The sequence below is a fragment of the Puntigrus tetrazona genome, chromosome 9, assembly GCF_018831695.1.
Source record: "Puntigrus tetrazona isolate hp1 chromosome 9, ASM1883169v1, whole genome shotgun sequence".
Classification (NCBI taxonomy): Eukaryota; Metazoa; Chordata; class Actinopteri; order Cypriniformes; family Cyprinidae; genus Puntigrus; species Puntigrus tetrazona.
In genome coordinates this window covers 19,952,929-19,969,227 of record NC_056707.1, presented here as the reverse complement: position 1 = coordinate 19,969,227, position 16,299 = coordinate 19,952,929, and the positions used below count along the sequence as shown (strand labels likewise).

The 16,299-nt window shown below is 38.3% G+C and overlaps 1 protein-coding gene across 7 annotated transcripts in view; it reads right to left on the bottom strand.

Annotated features, from left to right (window-relative positions):
• The window catches only part of spegb (striated muscle enriched protein kinase b), a 73,998-nt gene that overhangs the window by 3,594 nt on the left and 54,105 nt on the right, over positions 1-16,299 (bottom strand). For 6 of the 7 annotated variants that reach the window (XM_043248200.1, XM_043248202.1, XM_043248203.1 and 3 more), the window contains 22 exons: positions 16,135-16,247; positions 15,209-15,377; positions 14,174-14,273; positions 12,254-12,454; positions 11,388-11,445; positions 11,089-11,166; positions 10,812-10,984; positions 10,673-10,699; positions 10,354-10,506; positions 10,180-10,222; positions 9,946-10,014; positions 7,229-9,845; positions 6,990-7,139; positions 6,675-6,791; positions 5,957-6,124; positions 4,562-4,684; positions 4,168-4,332; positions 2,844-3,645; positions 1,635-1,874; positions 662-885; positions 421-496; positions 77-226 (listed from right to left, as the gene is read on the bottom strand). In XM_043248200.1, the coding sequence (XP_043104135.1) occupies positions 77-226; positions 421-496; positions 662-885; positions 1,635-1,874; positions 2,844-3,645; positions 4,168-4,332; positions 4,562-4,684; positions 5,957-6,124; positions 6,675-6,791; positions 6,990-7,139; positions 7,229-9,845; positions 9,946-10,014; positions 10,180-10,222; positions 10,354-10,506; positions 10,673-10,699; positions 10,812-10,984; positions 11,089-11,166; positions 11,388-11,445; positions 12,254-12,454; positions 14,174-14,273; positions 15,209-15,377; positions 16,135-16,247 (6,016 nt within the window). The remainder of the gene's footprint in view (positions 1-76; positions 227-420; positions 497-661; positions 886-1,634; positions 1,875-2,843; positions 3,646-4,167; positions 4,333-4,561; positions 4,685-5,956; positions 6,125-6,674; positions 6,792-6,989; positions 7,140-7,228; positions 9,846-9,945; positions 10,015-10,179; positions 10,223-10,353; positions 10,507-10,672; positions 10,700-10,811; positions 10,985-11,088; positions 11,167-11,387; positions 11,446-12,253; positions 12,455-14,173; positions 14,274-15,208; positions 15,378-16,134; positions 16,248-16,299) is intronic. The other variant, XM_043248201.1, reaches the window with a different exon arrangement.

Sequence of the window (16,299 nt, the reverse complement as noted above, 5' to 3'; positions counted from 1 at the left end):
CAGATTAAATGGGTATCTTGAGATTTACCCACATAGCCCGGATAAATATTATTTGTTAAAGCACTGTCTGACTCACCAAGGGTAGCTGCACAGGATCTTCTTGAGGAACAGAGAGGCACTTTGGGACACATTTTGGTAGAGCTTACTGAGGTCAAACTTGGCTGCCTGAATTCTGGCCTCTGTCTCAGCAGGGTCATTCTCTGTAAACGGCAGTCTCCCGCTGAGCCTGAATGGTGTGCGGCATGACAGAGGCTTTGAGTTAAACACTAGAGTAGCGTTCATGTCAAACATAATCACCGTCACTGACAGCTCAGAAGCTCCAGAGAGCTTCTGGAATACCAAGAGAGCACACAAATTGTAACAATACAAATGCTCCCACTTTCACGAGATTTAAAAGTCAACAATCAAAGCAGCACTCACATGATATAAGTCAATATGCCAATGCTCCAGATATCAGCCGGTGGACCCACCACATCTCCTTTCAACATCTCAGGAGCTTTCGGTAATCAGCAGAGATTAAAACACATTAGTAAGCGTGGAGAAATGCACAATTACTTATAATGAATACATAAATAAAATATGAAATGATAAGGGAATACCATAGGAAAACAACACATAACTAAATAAAGTGTTATGTGGCATTTAAAAAAAATGGTCTTACACATATAATCCAGTGTTCCAATGGCTGGGGAGAACTGCTTCAGGAATAGTGGATTGAAGGTCTGTGCACTACCAAAATCAATAATCTTAACAACATTCATGTAAGTGACGATGATATTGTCTGGTTTGATATCCAGATGCAGGATTCTTCGGCTGTGCAGGTAGTCCAGACCCTGAAGTATCTGTACAACATACGCCACCACGTCGTCCTCGGAGTATCGGAACCTAGAAAGATAGAAAATGATAGGAACATCCCAACCACAGATGTATTCATGTTGGTGGAGATTTGAAAATAATGTTCTTTTATCATTTACATTAATACATTTCAACTAATCAACTATCTGTCTATTAACCCTCAGAGCAAATACACCGTTAAAGTAAAATAAGTTGACGTATACTTTTAAAATATACTTTCAGTATGTTGTGGACCCATGAAAATAAAGCGTGAAAAAAAATCAAGCACACAGTGTACTAAGTGGGCTATCAAAATAAAGTGTTACCAAAAAGATTATTTTGGTATTTTAAATGATTTTAATTCTGTCATCATCTACTCATAAAAAGACGACATTGTGAAGAAAGTGATGCCTACTGACTTCCATAGTATGGAAAAAATTATACTGGAAGTCAATGGGGACCAAAAAACGTTTGGTTGAACACATTCTTCTAAATATCATCCTTTATGTTCAGCAGAAGAAAGAAATTCAAAGAGTTTCGAACAACTCGTACATAAAGTAAACAACAATTTTCTGACAGAATGTGCAGTCAAATATAACCTTTTTATTTTAACTTTAGTATGTTTTTGGCTTGACACAGTTCAATACTTCTTATAGCTCTGTCTCCAAACACCGTACACATAACCCACACTCTATCCACAATCAAGCCAAGTGTTTGTGTAGTACCATGCAATGCACTGTTAGGAAAGGATTGAAAAGCAATGATTTAAGTACAAAGACAAGTACTCAGCAGTCTCTGACCTGTCAATCAGACTATAGAGCAGCTCTTTCCCTGAGCAGCACTCAGAGATGAGCACTAGGTAGCGTGGGGTGACGTAGGCCTCATGCAGAGCCATGACCTTCTCGTGGTGGAGGGACTTTAGTATGTCGTACTCTTGTAACACAGCCTGCTTGCTCTCAGGCTCATACGGCACAATCTTGGCCATGTACAGATTACCGGTGGCGTTTTCCCGACACTCTCTGATCACACCAAAACGACCTCTGTGGTGAAGAAAATGCAAGGGGATCAATGGCTGTCAAGGGCAGTGTTGACCATTTATTTGTCTCATAATAAAGAAAAAAAAAATTACAATTATTTGCATGAAAAGTGTTGCTATTTCCTTAAGTAAATGAATAAATATCACTTGATATTCTGTAATAAAGTCTAAAAACATTAATGCGATTTTAAATGTGGCTGAAGTGTTCAAAATAAGTGTTCTTTAAGGCTAAAGGCCACTGTATAAAAGATGCACCTGACTACTAAGTGTTTTATACCAGTTGATCTTCCTTAACATTTTTACAGGTAAGTCACTGGTAAAAAAAACAAACAAAAAAACAAGCAAACAACAACAACAACAAAAACTTATAAAAATTATAAATATATACAATGTGTAAAAATAATCAAAGTAAGTGTTGATATTTCCTTAAATAAATATCACTTGATTTTCTGTAATAAAGTCTAAAAACATTGAAATTTGGCTTAAGTGTCCAAATTAAGTGTATTCTTAAAAAATAAAAGGTAGTAAGTGTTTTTCACCCTTTGGCTTGTCTTATCTTGCTTAAGTTCCCAGGAAAGAAAAGTGAATAAAAGTGAATAAATATGTTTATTCACAACTATAACATAATAAAATAAAATATGCATTTATGCAAAATAAAATAAAATTTAAATAAATGAAAATAAACTAAACTATAAGTAATAAAATATAAATATGAAATTAAATACAAGTAAAATAAATAAATAGCCATCAAGAAAACTTGGAACAGTTATTAAAACAAAAGCTGATTTACATTACGATAATGGCCAATTATTAAAAATTGTTCTAGTATAGTTTATCATGTTATGATATCATACGGATTACTTACAGCTCCTTTTGTATTTGGTGTTATTTTGAATTTATTATTTAATGTTGATTTAATAAAACGTAATTTTGTGACAATGTAAAACCACATTTCATTGCATTGCACATGTACCTTGCTTTCTCATCCATGAATGTGTACGGTTTCTGTGGGACTCCCTGTCTAAGAGTCGAGTCTCCAGGTTTTCCTATAGGGGTCCTTCGCCCTGTAGGAGTGATGCGTCCAGAAGGAGTGGCTCTTCCGCTTGGAGTCGTACGATTGGGTGTGCCAGTACCCTCCCCTACGGGACTCAGACTTGTAACTAACACCACGGGGGGTGACAGAGAGGGAGAAGGCGTGTTTGGGGTGACTGGGGTCACATGTGCTGTGGTGGTGGTGGTGGTCGGGACATACATGGGCACTGAGGAGATAGGCTTGCCAATAGAGGGCGGAGGGGAGACCAGAGGGGGCGGGGACACCGGAGGAGTTTGAGACGGAGGGGAGACCACATTCACAGGGGTCTGAGGTTTGGGCAGAATCACGGGCGGTGAGGGTTTGGCAGGAGGAGCCTGAGCTGCAGGGGAAGCTGGGGAGGGTTTGGCCATAGTGATGTTGAGAGTAGTCTTAGCTTTAGCTGTGGTAGGAGCAGTAGGGGATGGAGTTCGGATGTCAGGCACAATGCGATGACTCGGGGAAAGGGCGGCAGGGGAAGGTGTCGTAGTCGATGCAGGTGCAGCGGGAGGAGACACAGGCTTTACCGGCTGGACTGTAGAGGGCGCTGAAGTCGCCGTTGGTGCTGCAGCCTGCTTAACAGCAGCAGGCTTCATTGCAGGTAGAGTCATGCTGGATGTTACCACTGAAGGGGCAGGAGCCGGAGCTGATGAAAGCGTTTTGACAACAACTGTTCCACTGGACTTTTGGGGTGCTGTTGAAAACACTTTGAATTTGAAAAACGAAGATGCAGAGATGCATAAGTTTCGTTCAAAGTTACATTACGCCACTGCTAAAAAGTGTGTACAAATTTATTGAATGCTTTTAAATAAAGTCTCATTTAAGGTGGTATTTATTTGATAAAAAATACAGTAAAAACAGTAATATTATGAAATATTATTATTTACACTTTATAATTTGCACATATTTTAAGATGCACTTGTTACAGTGTAATTAAAGTACTGAGTAATATTAATTAACTATATGAACTTACTATATGGTTAGGGTTTGGCTTAGGGTTACTTGCATGTAATTATGCATAATTTATCGTTATTACAGTGGTATGTAACATGTGTAATGACATTTTCTATTTTAACATATTTTAAAATGTAAATACTCTGATAGCACTATAACCCAAAAATGCATTAAATATGGGTAAAAAGTAAAAATGGCTTCGTTTAGTAAATTATTGGCTGCTGACAGCACAAAATTGTTAAGAAGCATGGTGTAGGTAAAAGCTTCTGTGCACCTGTTGAGTCCAGAATGATTTTTTCAGACAGACTGCTGTAAGGTCCCTGGCCAGCCTTGTTCACACAGGCCACTCTGAACCTGTATGCGGCACCAGTCGGAAGGTCCGTGACATTGTAGTAACAGTCAGCCACACCGGTGGCTACTATCAGCCAGTTAGTCTCGCCTACGAAAATAAATATTGCATTGTTACTTGTAAAGAATAAGAATCGGTTGCAACACTCATCCTTTCCAAAAGAGGGCAGTAGAGCTGAAAAAATAATAACAATCTTTCATCTACATTCTCCTCCACATTAATTTATTTTTTACATTTGGACAAAACATAACTGAAAATCGTTTCAACAGTATACTTTATGAATCTCGCTTTAAATAATCAAAGAATGCTGTCCACTAACCCTCTGTCTTCCTCTCCAGAGAGTAGGTGCATGGTGCTGTAGTGTCTGAGGGTCTCCATACCACCAGAGCTGTGTTTTTATACTTCTGAGGCACCTCAGGAGTCCCAGGACTATTAGGCAGACCTACAAAATAATAATAAGTGTTTACTACTAGAAATTCTCTTGGTTGATATGTCTTCTGAAAAAAAACATTCAAATATTTGGTTTAAATCATTTTTTAGAAATGTATTTATACTTTAAATAATACTTTATTTAGCGATGGCATCAAACCTATCAAGAAAGACAGTAAAGAAATGTATAAAGTTACATAAAACATATGATAATACTGTTTCTTAAATGCAAAAACAGCATATTAGAATGAATTCTGAAGGATCAAGTGACTCTAAAAAGTGGAGTAATGGCTGCTAAAAAATTTAGTTTTGCTAATGTTACTGTTTTATTGATCATAAGATACTTCTTTTAAAAACAAGGGGAAAAAAAGTAAATGTAGGATTCTAACTTTAGTGCAAACTGAATAGGAACCGCACTCACAAATGATGAACATCAAGAGAAAATTTTATATTTGATATGGAAAGTCACATGATTTTCCACATCTCGTTTACCATGGAATTTTGCAGATAAAGGGTTATTATTATGATATCCACATTTCAGATATTAACGTAAGAAAGAAAGAAAGAAAGAAAACAAAGACCAGGTACAGCAACTACATAATATTCGCACCTCTGCTAGCAAGTCACCTTTCCATATTAATCAGCTTTGTGAACCACAAAAAGGAGTGAATAATTTATTGCCTGCTGTTCTAGAGGAAAATAGCTTTGCACAACGATAAGCAGTGCATTAGCCTGCTCACAATGGTAAAAAGCCAATGGCATTTCTGTTTCTCAAGGCTAAAAGAGCTCCTTCCTGTGTCTTGCTGTGATGAGTTATGCACTAACTCTTAAAAAATAAATTTAACTGTTCTGAAAGTGTCCCACTTTCATCTCTGTTATAGACTTTACTTTTCTGAGAACACTGTAGCCATTCTCTTCTTATTTCTCTTTTAAGGGGTTTTAACACTAACAGTGCTTCTCTGTAAACAAAATGACCTGATCACATTCCTTTTCAATGATATATTTCATTCATTTTCCGTAACACATCAAGTTTGAGAGAGAGTATGTCAGAAATTGTCAGCAAGTTTTGAGTTTTACTAGTGCATTGATGATCATTCTTGTTTAATTATGCATTGCTGCAATTTATACATAAACTTTCCCCAGCAGAATATTTAATGGCCGTGGATAACATCTAAAATTCTGTTTGGTTTCTCAATCTATTTCTCATTAAACCATCTATTCTCCTTCCCTATCAGCCAGACTTTCTCATTAGCTTTCTTTCTGATTGTTCTTGTATGAAACTTACGAGCAAGAGACACAATGCATGAGCTGGTGACAGAAGCCATTGCATTTGAAGCCACACATTCATAAAGCCCTGCATCCTTCTTGGTGGTCTTCATAATCATCAGCAGCTGTCTCCCGTCAGGGCAGGATATCATGTTCATTCTTGGGTCGATCTCAAGTGGCTTCTTATCTGACAATACACAAAGTTGAAAAACAAAAAATGTTAAACTGGGAACTTTAACTTGTTTCAAAATCATAATCTCAAAGCCACAACCTGGTGTGCTCTAATGTTAATTTTGACATTTAAGACTCTGACTTTGGTGACATTACTTTGAGGTGACATTTACTTTGAGGTGAAAAAGAGATCTTTCTATATATAGTCAAAAAATAAATAGGTTTCCTTTTGTCAGCACAATTGCTATTAATGCACCTAGAATAATGGTTTAGGGCAGCACAGATACTTTTAAAAAACAATATACCAAGAAATATATGCGTATAATAATTTTTTTTTAGTACTCCATATTGGCTGAGACGGTATAATGTGAAAGAACTCATTTCTACAGATACAACATGAAGCCAATATAGGGAACAAAACCTCTACTGCACTGAGATAATACACTTACAATTATTGTAAAGTTATTTTATATTCAGTATATTCGGTTAAGGATATTGCACTCCATTTATGTCAGATTATATTATCTTTAGTCCCACATAAGCTTATATTTCAATTTGAATCAGACCTTTCATCCATGAGATGCGTGGGTGAGGACTGCCAGCAGGGAGGCAGCTGAGAGTGACGGGATCTCCCTCCAAGAGAACGTGGTCCCTTAGTTTGATATGGAACACAGGAGGGAAGTCTAATTGTTGAGAGATTCAGAAAAAAAGATTAGCTAGTCAGGCACTATAATTTATCTCCCACAGCTGTGCCAAAGCAAATCCATATGCATAATTGATTCATTTATCATTCATGTAAATCTGTAAAACAGGTCTGAATGTAATGAAATAGGTGTCTCCTTTTGTGCACAAGTTACTGTGAAATGCATAAAATGACATACCGGAAGTTAGAGGCGTGTACTGGCGAGAGCGGAGAGAGCCATTCTCTCTGGCAATGGAAGCTGGGATGTCTGGTTGGGAAACCGTCTTGTCTCTTTTTCCCCTCATCAACCCCCAGCGGTCCCATCGCGATCTACGCTCAATTTCTGCACCTGGAAAACAAATTTTTGCTTTTATACAACACAAAGGAATAGTAAAATTAACAAAAAAAATAACAAATTAACAACAAAAAAACCCATACTTTTTATAGCTGATTCTGACTGGATGCTTGACATGGAATCGAGTGATTCCGATGAGGTCCCTTTCCCTGATTGGGCAGCAAGTTGGTTCTGTGGGACACCCATCCTCTTAAGACTGCCACCCTCTGAGGTCGAACGACGCAGTTTTGTGAAAATAGGTGTCCTCTTCTCCATCTTGATTTCATTATCATCTTTCCTGTCCTCAGAGTGGCTCCTAATCCTTGTGGATAAGCTTGCCATGGTACTGCCAATTTTCTTGCGCATGGCAAGAATTGGTGACTCTGAGGGTGCTTTGGACTCAGGCTCTGGGGGAGGTTCAGGACCTCCATCCAACCTCACCATCTCAATCTCTTTCTTTTCTTGGGATCCCCTTCGTCCCAGTGCCCAGGACAGACGACGCCTGGGTGCTGAAGCTTCCTCTTCTTTGAGCTTCTCTTCCTGCCTCTCTACTGATGGGGTTCTTTTTAAGCGCATTGAGAGTCTCCTCATGAACCCAGGGTCCTTCTCCGCCTCACGAAGATCCTGAACTGACTTGGACTTCTCCTCTAACCGCCTTGGTACAAATTGTAAGGGTGCACCAATTGGGCCTGGACGATACATTTCCTCTGCAGTTTCTGGAGCAATGGTTGAAGGCTTTTCTTCCGTCTTCTGGAATGAGAAGCGCTTAAGACTACGAGTTAGAGAGGATTCACGCTTCTTGAAGCGAGCTTCAAAGACCTCCTCAGATGCAAGGTCCTGAATGTTGCTTCCAGGAGATGGTTCTCGCTTAGGGGAGGCACGAGTGGGAGTCTTAGGAGGACTTGGCTCTTTAGGAGGATGTTCTGTTGAGGCAACCCGAGAAAAGACTGCAGGATGTTCAGTGGTCTGGTGAAGGTCTGGTTTGGATGAAGAAGTTGACACAAGGGTTGGTTCAGAGATGTGTCTGGAAATGGGTGCATAGACTGGAACTGATGGTGGGCTGGTTGTTGGTGTTGGTGTAGGTGAAGGCACAGGAATAGGATCAGGTTGGCTAGATGGTACCATGATGGTCTGCATGATACTAGCATATGCAGACACTCTACCATCTGGGAGCACTGTACGTGCAGGAAGTGATGGAGTCACATAGGTTGAGACGACACTCTGGGGGCTGGGAGCTGGGGCAGCTGTTGGGGTCACCATGATTGAGCTGGTGGTAATGGTAACCTCTGGAGACCTTGGCGATGCCTTTACTTCATCCTCAAATTCTTTAACCTCAATCTCTGGAGCTGGAGGCTCCACTTCTTTCTCTGGTTCTTTATCCTCTCTTTCTTCCTCTTCCTCAATTGTTTCCTCTACTACGGAGGCCTTCAACTTAATTTCATCCACTTTTTGAGACTTTTCACTGGGCTCCTCTAACTTGCTCTGGACCTTCTCTTGTGCATCAGTCTCCCAAGATTTCTGATCAACGCTCTTAGATTCATCTGCATGAGTTTTTGGCACAACAATGACTTCTGTGGATTTATGGTCCTTGTAGACCACAGACTCCTTTTCCTCATTTTTTTCTTTCTCACGTCTCTCTGGTTCTGGGGTATGAATTTTTGGGGTAATGGGGCGAGAATCTTTGACTGGCTCTGTGAGAGCCGACATAGATACAGCTTCCTGCAGTCGTCTCTCTTCTATTTGTGCCAGTGGGATCTCTAGAGGTGCTCCCATCCGTCGGTGCAGGGGCATGGGCTCTGAATCACCCTGGCTGAAGGAAGCACTCTTGCGGAGTATTTTGGTCTTTGGGATATCATCTCTAGGAGACTCGCTGGATGCTGCTCTAACAAGTGGAGGGTTACTGAGGCGAGACCCCCGAACAAAGCGCTTCTCATCCCCCATGCCTAATGTCTCCAGCAACGGGCCTCGTAATCCACTCATCTTGTTGTCTACAGAGCCACCCCTTAGAAGTCTCTGCCTCATAAGTTCCAATTTCAGGGCATAGTCTTCCTGGCTCAGCTTTGCAGCTCCTGGACTTGGGCTTCTCCTTGGAAGCTCCATCGACACTGATTTCTGTAGAACTCTACTGCCATCGGTAGAGCTTTCTTCTGTGCCCTCCTCTGGTTTTATGTGGAGCTGTAGGGCACTGTCAGCCGAGCTCCCTCTGCGTAATTCTCCTCTGCGACGTGCTCCCTCTGGCTCATCGGACTCCATGCTTGAACCTCTGCGCATTGGTCTCTTTGCGTGTTCTGCTCGTTTGGCCAATTCTGCTGGTTCTTCATCAGATGAACCTTTTTCATCATCTTGTGTTGACCTCTTCCTGGCTCTACCCCTAGCAGCTGCATCTCCACTCTCTTTCTCTGACATCTCCACTTCCATGGGCTCTGACTTCTGATGGCTTGAAGCAGACCTCTCAGAATTTCCATTCAGTCTACCTGTCATTTCATCATCCCCTACAATTTCAGTCAGTGACATTCTAGAACCTGAGAATTCCATGTTCATGGGCATTGGGATAAAAGGTAGCTCATCAATGTCTTCATCCGAGTCTGAAGATGATGATGGTGGTGGTGAGCCTTGTTTCAGATGTCGTGGAACAGCAATAGAAATATGGCTGGAGGAGTCATCCAGTAACTCGGGTACAGACCTCATCACCATCTTAGATTTATAGCTGATAAGAGATCGCTAAAAGAGATATGCAATCATTGTTACAATGACATGCTAAAAGAATCTACAATGTCTTAAATACTGAACAGAACAGCAGTCACCATGGTAATCACCTTACCTGCCATTTTCTCCTGGACATAAACTTTTTGAGGGACTCTGTGCTGATGTTTTTACCCTTATTCAGGGTCTAAAAGAATGAAATATGTATTATAAAAACCAAAGTAAATAACTGCTTACAATAAATACTTTGATCTAAAATGTTAAAAACCTAAATTAACAATGTTGTATTAATTTAAATAACATATTTGCATAGACATGGGTCTATTTCTTTACTCTTCTACTCTTTCGTTACCTTGAACCAGGGGTGTCGAAGACATTCATTAGCATCGGGTCTCCTGCAGATAAAACAACATTAAACAAATTGCCAGTTAACACAAAGCACTCTTAGCAGTAGAAATTATTTTCTCAACAATAAATTATCAACAGGAGTGTGGTGCTGCAGATAAGCACCGTAGATTCCACTTACAATCTATCAGCCACCAGCAGTTTAATGACGAATCCCTTAGCTTCATGGCAGAGGTCGGTAAACATGCTTTCTTCAAAAGCTACATTGTAGTTCCTGATGTTGAGAACAGAACTGCGGTCGTTTTCTCCAGCAAAAGGAGAAACTCCAGTGAGACTGAAAAATAGAGTTGTTTGATTATGTCTAACTTAAAATGGCGGTATTAGTAAAGAACATACTAAGTAAACCTATTTTTTTTATAATTTACAATTGCATAACACTAAATTTAACAATGTAAAATTAAATATTTTTATTCAAATAGATACAGTTGAAATAATCCTACCATAAGTATGTTAGAACTCCAACAGGCCTGTAAGAAAAAAAAGTTGAATTGTGAGGCACTAATGTATTCATGATACTTTAGAGGCTGCATACAAATTTGTTCAAGAGCTGTTTTGTGATGGAGGGACCAGGTGCGTTACCAGATGTCCGTTGCCTTGGAGACGGGTGTCTGGTTAACAATCTCTGGGGCGACAAATTCTGGAGTGCCATATTTGCAGTACTGTGCCTCATCAGGCGTGAACTTTACAGCATTTCCAAAATCACATATGCGGATCTGATCGCTACTAGGGTCTGCCATGAGGATATTATCAGGCTGAGTGGAAAAAAAGGAGTCTAGTCAACACATCGTTTCCTTACCGTGATTATTGCTTGCTAATGGAAGTAAATGGTAATGACAGCAAATTACATAACATTTACCTTTATGTCTAGATGAAGTATGTCATGCTGATGAAGATAGCTAATACCCTCCAACAGCTGCCTCACGCTGGATCGGATCTGCAGTAAACAATTCAGACAGTTTAGGGACACATATCACTTTTGCTAGCCCTGTCCCTATAGAAACTCTGAAAAACGTACATAAAAAGTACATCCTTTATCCCCTCAAAAACTTACAAGATGCAAAGAGAAATGGCCCACGACAAACTACTATGACAACAGTCTGCTCAAATATTCAAAACTTTTCTGGTCACTTTGAAAGATCAAACTTGTTCACGCACCTCTGACTCCATTACTGTTGATTTCTTTGTAAGTCTCTCGAGAACCTCTTCATGGCATCTTTACACATTGTCAAGGACAATCACAGTGAAGGAGCAAAGCTTGTGATCAACTCATCATCACTAAAGCCTGTGAGAGGAAGTGTGATTGTGCCAGATTGGATGTGAGATAGTTATATAGCAGGGTCCAAAAATCACAAGTGTTCGATCAAAAGTGAGTTCACAAGTGAATATGCATCTATTTTACGTGCTGTACCATTTCATTGAATCATTTTCTTTTATCACTGCAAATTATAATCATAATAATTTAAGTTCAGTTATGCACTGAAAAAATTAAAATTGGTTTGTTTTTCTTTTGCAGTCTAGAAACAGTGCAGGACCTCAACATTTCATATTCACTGTGTTTTCAATTTTTCAAATACCTAAAACCTTCTGTTCAAATTTGATCTGAATTCCAGACTTTTAGACTCCACTGTGTGATTATATCAATTTAAATGCATGCTTTATGTAAGATGTCCTTTCTTTGTGTATATTCCCAAAAGACTGTGCCCTGAAGGACACACAAGCCAACTATTTGTGACAGTCAAAGCACAGATGGACTGAAGCATTACACACCGGAACAATTCTAAGGCAGATGACTAAGGCAGGTGTGAATATATAGGGTACAGATTACACAAGCATCTGTAGCAACTCTCAGTGCAGAAGGGCAATATTCATCTGTACGTTTGACTCACAATGAACTACAAGATGATAGTTCATCATGACAAACTTTGAATGTCACAGAGTTCAAACTAAAACTTCACTTGATTTAATTAAACTTGCTTTTATGGCCGACGATGCTTAAAGCTCTCAGAGATGCTGAAGGATACAGCTCTGTGATGATGATAACAGCATTCTTCTTCTCGAAAGCGTCATGAAAGTAGAGGATCCTCTCATGGTCTAGATGAGACAGGATGTTCAGCTCTCTCAGAGCAGAGGCCTTCCGTTTAGCTCGAGCAGAAATGAACTTGGCTGCATATTCAATCTTTCCTGCTTTCTGTATCACTCGTTTTATATATGAGAACGCCCCTCTAAGGAAAGAACATGAAAAAATGGTGTTATAGAATATATAAACCATCAACGCTTATTTTATTTAAAACTGAATTATATGTTACTATTTTGTTGCATGTCACTAGTAGCACAGATTTACACACAGTTACACTGTTCACATTTAAAAATTACTAATTAAAAATATATTTATTGCAATTCACAGTAACACGACTATGTATTACCTGTTTATTGCGTCACAATAAAAATGCAAATTAAAAAAATTTAAATGGCTGCTATTTTTCTGTATTGTTGCAGTTTCTTGCACAATACCAGTCCATCAGTTAACTCTGCCTCTTACCCCCATGCTGTAGTGTATGTTTAATAATAGCTGATCAACAGTGACCGATATTTATCATGGTTTACATAAAAATATGATGTATAGTATAATATAGTATAACAAAGATTTCTGAATGGTCATGTGACACTGAAGATTGGCGTAATGGCTGCTGAAAATTCAGCTTTGACATCACAAAAAATTTCATCATAAATACATTAAAATTGAAAAGAGATGTTTAAACTTTAATTGTATGTCACTATATTACTGTATATGGATCAAATAATATCAGCCTTGGTGAGCAACACTTCCACAATCTTATACATCCAAAACTTTTAAAAGGTGGTACATACAGACAAATATTGTGTAAAAAACGTATTGAACATTCACAATATTTTTTAGTAATGAATGAAATGCATATTTCTAATCAACTATTTTGTTCACCATCTGTGTTCAAAATGTTGCCAAAAGATCCAAAGTACCAAAGAGTGCGGCTATGATGCCTTTACATCCTTTTAGAGCAGACAGCTCACTAGATTTTGGAAAAGAGCTATTATGTGTGTTGAGCGTAGCATGTGTCTGTTTGCAGCGAGTTCAGGTCTTAATAGAACGGTGGCAGTCGGCCATAAAGATTATAATTAAAGCACAGAGAAAGCGACAGCATGCAGAGCAGAGATATAGCGCCACAATGGCTCCACTCCTCTTCGCCCAGTCGAGCGCTCAGTGTACCATTGTGTCAAACAAATAACCCTCCCTTTCAAATGTGGCTTTGACTCCCTTTATCTAACAGTTTTAAAGTCGCATTGATGCTAATCTGTCTTGGTTCAAAACTGACATGGTTTAGGGGTATGATAAGCATACTGACTGAAAGTGTTGATTTAATTGCATACTGTATTGATAAATACAATTAAATCCATATTTGTATATGAAAACCCCAAATAATGATAACTAAAAGACACTGCTGTGGAAGATAAGTAAATCCTTGAATGCAAGTACTGTTTATGTCCATATTATTAAATATACTGCTTTAAACAGAGAGTCCTAATATTTATATTAGAGCTTCTGTATAGATACTCATTACAAAAGCTGCACAAACTTTGTCTGTATGAGGCACAGAGATCCCGTTTTTTACAAGCTGAGAAATTTCAAGGGTCTTGTGGCCTCTTCTGAAGTGGCTGAATCATTCTTTGATTGTGGAGCTTGAAATTGCATACTTTCCTACCCAAAGTGTATTTTTAATAATGTGCCAATCCTTTCCTCAGCTGATGCTTTATTAAACCTTAGACGTGTGTGATGAGTCAGAAGTCCTGAGATCTGTCATCGGTGAGAGCTGATGGAGTCGGCTTTTTGAGTTTCTAGGCCGACGGAGGAAATCATTAGAGATAAATGGTGCATGTCCAAGTGAGGCTCCGGGAGGATGACTCACCTCCCAATTTCCTTGTGCACGTCATAGTAATCAGTGAGCCTCCGCATCTTTCTTAAGATGGACGCCTCATCCTCCATGGGGTCGTCTTTGTACTTTTTAGCTAGACACAGAAATTACAAAGTTAATTTCTAAAAGTCAATCCAATTAATTGCCAAGTTTTGTTTGATCATGCACTGTGAGTTTAATAAACATAATTTCACATTTTTTATGAAACAACACATTCAATACCCTTTTAATATCCACAAAATACATATATTTCAATAAATAAAATATATGTGTATTGTTTGTTAACACATATTTACTGCTCTTTTTTTTTCCAAGTGTGCATTATGTATATAAATGGTTTGAAAACTAAACCGTATGATTGCATGTTTTGCTGTGCGTTAACATTATTAAGTTGCTTTAGAATAATAGTTATTGTAAAAAAAAAAAAGCTAAACACTTACACTTGTGCAATTAATTTAAAAATACCTATTTTATATAATATTTAGAAATTCTATAAATTATTTATTTTAAATGCATTAATATTTTACATATTAATGCATACATTTATTTAGTATACATATTATTTAGTATAATTTTCTGACTTTTTGATATTTAACGCTGAAATTTTAGAAAAGGGCCACTTGCAACAAAAATTAAGGTATCACTTTAGAATAGAAAATAATTATTCTCTATTGCTTCTTAATTTGCTGCTTATTAATAATTGTTAAGGTAGTTGTTCATTTTATGTATTGTGTAGGATTAGGGATGTAGAATAAGGTCGTGTAGCATAAAGCATTAATATATGTTTAATTAGTACTAATAAATGGATAAAATTCTAGTAATATGCATCCTAATAAGCCACTATTTAAGATACCCTAAAATAAAGTAATGGTAATGACCCTTACAAAACGTAATAATTGGCCCCATAACAGTGTTGGATTTTACTTTATTCCATCTCACATGGTTTAAACATGAGGTTGCAGTAAGGTGGTGGTGGTGAGTAAACGTGCTTAGAAGCACAACCTTCTTCATTAAAGTGAAAGTGCTTACCGATGTGGACAGTCAGCTCAGCTTTGCAGGACACAGAACCGGCCAGATTCTTAGCAGTGCAGGTGTAAACTCCTGAGTCATCGGCTTGAGTGTTCAGTACCACTAGAGAACATTCATTGTCATCGTACACAAATGTGAAATGGCTGCTTTCGGACAGCAGGGTGTCTCCCTAGAAATCAGAGAGAAACCACTGAGTGGCCATCCAACTGTTGTGATTTGAATTTAAAATGCTTTTGTGTGGGTTTGAGGTGAACAGGGTAGTGACGAATTAAATAGAAGGCAAAGCCTTGAGGTAGGAGATGAAATATCTAACAGTACCATTCAAAGCATAAATTAGCATGATTTACAGAATGTGATAATGCTATCAGGGATATAGCTCAAGGAAATATCAGGCAAGAACTGTTAGTGAGAAATCACCAGGAAGAAAAGGGGCTGACATGGTTTGACTTTACAATCTAAAAAAACATTTAAAGTATGTTTTTTTCAGGTGCACGTAGGAAATAGAAAACAGAAACAGAAAACATCAGTGACTATAACTGATAAGAAAACAACAAACATCTACCTCAGCATGAGTCTCACGAAAGGCTTGTGGTGAAACAGTGAGAATTTTTGGCTTTAAAGAATTGGGGTTTATATTTATAATAGTAAAAGAAAAATCTAATTTTTGTACTTACAATGTGTAATATTTATAATGTATAGTTAGTTGTTTCGCTGGGTCAAATTTATTTATTTTTTTCTAAGATCCTTTTTTTGCTTTTTTATTAAACGCTATTTATATTACCAGCTCACAAGCTGCGAGTTTTTTGAGTATTATAGGTTTTCACTGCCACAAATGTTGAATTATTAAAAAAAGAAGATATATAAAATATAAATGCTCAAAAACAATTTTTCAAATAAAAAGCACATGCATTAAATAAAACACACACCTTGTACCAGAGGATGTCTGGGACAGGCTTTCCTTCAACCACCACAGCAAAACGAGGAGTCTCTCCTACATTCACATCCAGGTCTTCCATGATGGTCTCAAAAGTTGGGGCCACTAGAGACAGAGAAATCAATGAGACTTAAGTGCAATGATAACATAGAACGCA